Source organism: Colobus angolensis, unplaced genomic scaffold, assembly GCF_000951035.1.
Source record: "Colobus angolensis palliatus isolate OR3802 unplaced genomic scaffold, Cang.pa_1.0 Scaffold21, whole genome shotgun sequence".
Lineage (NCBI taxonomy): Eukaryota > Metazoa > Chordata > Mammalia > Primates > Cercopithecidae > Colobus > Colobus angolensis.
Genome location: NW_012115266.1, coordinates 7,328,899 through 7,332,644, shown reverse-complemented (window position 1 = coordinate 7,332,644; position 3,746 = coordinate 7,328,899). Strand labels below are relative to the sequence as shown.

Genomic DNA, 3,746 nt, shown 5'->3' with positions numbered 1-3,746 from the left:
CACAGCACAGGGGTTAAGACCCAGGAGTTCGCAGTCAGTCGGGTTGGGATTCAGGTCTCAGTTATGCAACCCAATCTTAGTCATTTAACTTCCTAAGCCATCTCCCTGCTGCTTCTCTGCCTGCTACAGAAACCATGCTGCACAGCAGCCTGCCAGGAGCCTCCTTGTATGTTTTCACCACCCTGGTATACGACCCTGGCTCGCAAGGCCCTCCAGGAGCAGATCACACTTTCTCCTTAATCTCATCTCCTACTTCTCCCTCTGCTTCCTTACCCAAGACATACTGAGTTTTTTTCTACTCCTAGTACATAACAAACTAATTTCTACTTTAAAATTTTTGTACTTGCAATTCCCTCTGCTTGGAAGATTCTTCCTACATAACATGGTCTGTGCCATTCATTCAGGCCTCATGTCACATAGCCTTCTTCTCAAAAAGATTTTTATTTCTATTTATTTTTATTTTTTTGAAATGGAGTCTCACTCTATCACCCAGGCTGGAGTGCAGTAGAGCAATCTCGGCTCACTGCAACCTCTGCCTCCTGGGTTCAAGTGATTCTCGTGCCTCAGCCTCCTGAGTAGCTGGGATTTCAGGTGCCATGACACCCAGCTAATTTTTGTATTTTTAGTAGAGACGGGGTTTCACCATATTGGCCAGGCTGGTCTCAAACTCCTGACCTCAGGTGATCTGCCCACCTCGGCATCCCAAAGTACTGGGATTACAGGTGTGAGCCACTGTGCCCGGCCTCAAAAAGGATTTTTATGACCACCTAATCCCATCACCCTGTTCTATTTTTCTGAAAGAGTTTATGACTGCTGGCAATTTTCTTTAAATGTTTACTATTATTCATCTCCATTAAGCTCCCCTTCACTCTTGACCTTAATGATTTTCCATCCTTTACAAGGCTGTGTTGAGTGAAGAAAGAGGCCCAGAGATGAAGCCCAGTCCCTAATGTCCCCCAGCCACCTCAGCCCACTCTTCACAGCCCAAGTGAATGCCTCACCTCATGACAGGAATGCCTTCCCGATGGGCCTGATAGAAGAGGGTGTACCAGAAAGGCAGCAAAGAATATCGCTGGCCCAAGGCATCTCGGATTATATCATTGTGCTGAGATGGTAACAGCCATGGCTCTCGCCGCCCAGTGTCCAAGTGGGCATGTGCCCGGAAGAATGGCTGGTAGGCACCCATCTGGTACCAGCGCACAAGCAGCTCTGGCTCTGGGTTTTTGAAGAAGCCACCCACATCCGCTGGGAGAAGGAAGAGAGGAAGCAGGTTGGAAAAGAGGGTGAAGGAGAGATACTGCCTGAGAAATTTCCCAAGGCCCTAACCTGGAATCTCAGCTCTCTTTACTTACACCTTGGTCCTGTGCCCTCTACTTTGCCCCTTTCCCACCAAACCAAGACCCCAGATTCCTCCCTGTCTTACCCCCACAGAAGGAAAGTCCCACCAGCCCCAAGCTGAGACACATAGGAATAGAGATCTTCAAATGGTCCCACTCGGCAGTGTTGTCCCCTGTCCAAACGGCTCCTGAGGAAGACAAGAAGTGGGGAGCTTGCACATGGTAAAGGGGTTCAGCTTTTTACATGGCTGACCTCCCACATCTGCTCTGGGTCCCCAGAACCCTGCTGAAGATGCAGTTCACAAGAACACTTGAACAAGGAGTGGACCTCCCGCACCGACTTCCTTCAAAGGGCATAGCTGAGGAAGCTGATGCAGTGTGTGACTCCCATTCCTCAGAGAGCCAGGTCCAGCCAGGTCCATGGTGCCTGAGATCTGGCCTTCACACCCTTCTGCCACAGTTCCATTCTCTAAACCTTACCAAAGCGCTGGGAACCAGCGAAGAAGGCCCTGGCCAGGACAAAGGGGCGTTCCATGCCCCCAGAGCGCTGTTTCAGCCCATCAGCAGTCGCCATGTGCTGGGTGAGGAGAGAAGAAAACGGGTAGTGAGGAGCAAAAGCCAGCTGTCATCTGGTGCAAGTTCCCTAGGCCTGTCCCTGGGCTGTTTTTCCTCTTTCCACCGACTCTCCTCTCTCAGCCCCTTACCACATAAAGGCCATAGATGTTATGCACATCCCGGTGCTCCCAGCCCCCATAATGCTGGGCATCCTTGAGCATGGTGACCTCAGGACCATTGAACACAGACGGTTCGTTCATGTCATTCCAGACAAACAGGTTGGGAGCTGAGCCCTGGGAACATGGGCAGAAAATGGGGACAGAAGGACAGAGGGGAGGAAGAAAACAAACAGTGTCAGAGAAGAGAGCTTCTAGGAATCTAAAAAGATGCATTTTTCAGGGCCCTCCCCAGATCATCAAGGCCCCCTGATATGTTGCAGGCAATCAACCACAGAAGGGTTGGCAAGTGGAGAGAGATTCAGGGAGGCAGGTGGGACGGACAGACGCAGGTCATGGGGAGAGGCCTTCCCCTACCTCATAATTGTCATAGCTGAACATGTTAGCCCACCAGGCCCTCATCGTGGGATTAGTGAAGTCAGGGTAACCAGCTGAGCCTGGGAGAAGTTAAGGGTGGCTCTCAATCCCCTAAGGGACAAAAGAGCCACCATTCTACCTCCCTGGCCAATCACCTCTCCCTCAAACCAATTCTGGGTTTGCCTACCTGGCCAGCACCAGCCCTCATAGTCAGAGCCATCCCGGGTTTTAACGTACAGCCCCAGGTTCCGCAGCTCGTCGTGAACGCGGTAGCCGGAGTCCACCTTGATGTGGGGGTCTACGATGGCCACCAGCTGGGGACAAGGAACAAGGGTGATCAGGTCTCTTTAGGGCTAAACTATGCCTCAGCCCTATCCCGAGAAGACCAAGCGTGACTGCAACGCCTTACCTTCCGCCTCTTAGAAGCCAAGCGCTCAAGCATGGTGCGGGGCTGAGGGAAGCGACTGGGGTCCCAGGTGAAATACCGCTTGCCATCAGCATGTTCAATGTCCAGCCAGATGACATCGCAGGGCAGGTTGTGTTCATCAAAGCCCTGATCCACTTCCAGCACATCAGCCTCGTCCCGGTAGTTCCAGCGGCTCTGGTGGTAGCCGAGGGAGAAGAGTGGGGGCAACGCCTGGGTTCCTGCAGGTTCATCGAGGGATGGGGGTTACAACGAGGATCAGGCCCAACACCCAGAAACTGAGGGAGGCTTGTGAACTAGAGGCAGGCTGAGGGGTTCAGACCTAGAAAACAAGCTGGGGCACAGGATCTCTGAAAACACACAGAATCACCCCTGACAAGAAAAAAAGAGCAGAAGAATGAGGCTGTCAGGGAAAACCACGTACCTGTGAGACTAGCATATTGCCGGAAAACATCAGAGATGGAGGGCCCAAGCAGCAGGAAGACATCAATGATGCCAGTTTCTGACATCCAGCGAACATCTGTCTGTGGGGTCTCCCCAGAGCCCTGCAGGTAGTCCATCATCTTCCCAAACAGGGTCTGTAGAGGGGACCACAGAGGGGTCAGACACCTCCTGCCCTCCCATTTTCCAACCCCAAGACAAAAAGCAGCAATTTTCTCCCAGAGTCCACACAGCTGACTCTTATGAGTTGCCTTGGGTAAGACTAAATGGAGCCGCCTCAGTGAGGCTTTCCTGGACCCCACTATCTAAAGCAGTACAACCCCCAGCCCTACTCCACCAGTTTGGGATAGTTAAGTGCTAACAAAGACTCTTTCATGTCTTTGTTAGCACTTAACCACCCCAAACTCATCTTGCTTTTTTTTTTTTTTTTTTTTTGAGACAGAGTCTTGCTCTGTC

The 3,746-nt window shown here is 51.7% G+C and overlaps 1 protein-coding gene across 7 annotated transcripts in view; it reads right to left on the bottom strand.

Annotated features, from left to right (window-relative positions):
* GANAB (glucosidase, alpha; neutral AB) overlaps positions 1–3,746 on the bottom strand; it is a 28,118-nt gene that overhangs the window by 3,292 nt on the left and 21,080 nt on the right. For all 7 annotated transcript variants that reach the window (XM_011942690.1, XM_011942687.1, XM_011942688.1 and 4 more), the window contains 8 exons: positions 3,274–3,427; positions 2,835–3,070; positions 2,613–2,739; positions 2,426–2,505; positions 2,042–2,185; positions 1,818–1,914; positions 1,424–1,525; positions 1,002–1,245 (listed from right to left, as the gene is read on the bottom strand). In XM_011942690.1, coding sequence (XP_011798080.1) covers positions 1,002–1,245; positions 1,424–1,525; positions 1,818–1,914; positions 2,042–2,185; positions 2,426–2,505; positions 2,613–2,739; positions 2,835–3,070; positions 3,274–3,427 — 1,184 coding nt within the window. The remainder of the gene's footprint in view (positions 1–1,001; positions 1,246–1,423; positions 1,526–1,817; positions 1,915–2,041; positions 2,186–2,425; positions 2,506–2,612; positions 2,740–2,834; positions 3,071–3,273; positions 3,428–3,746) is intronic.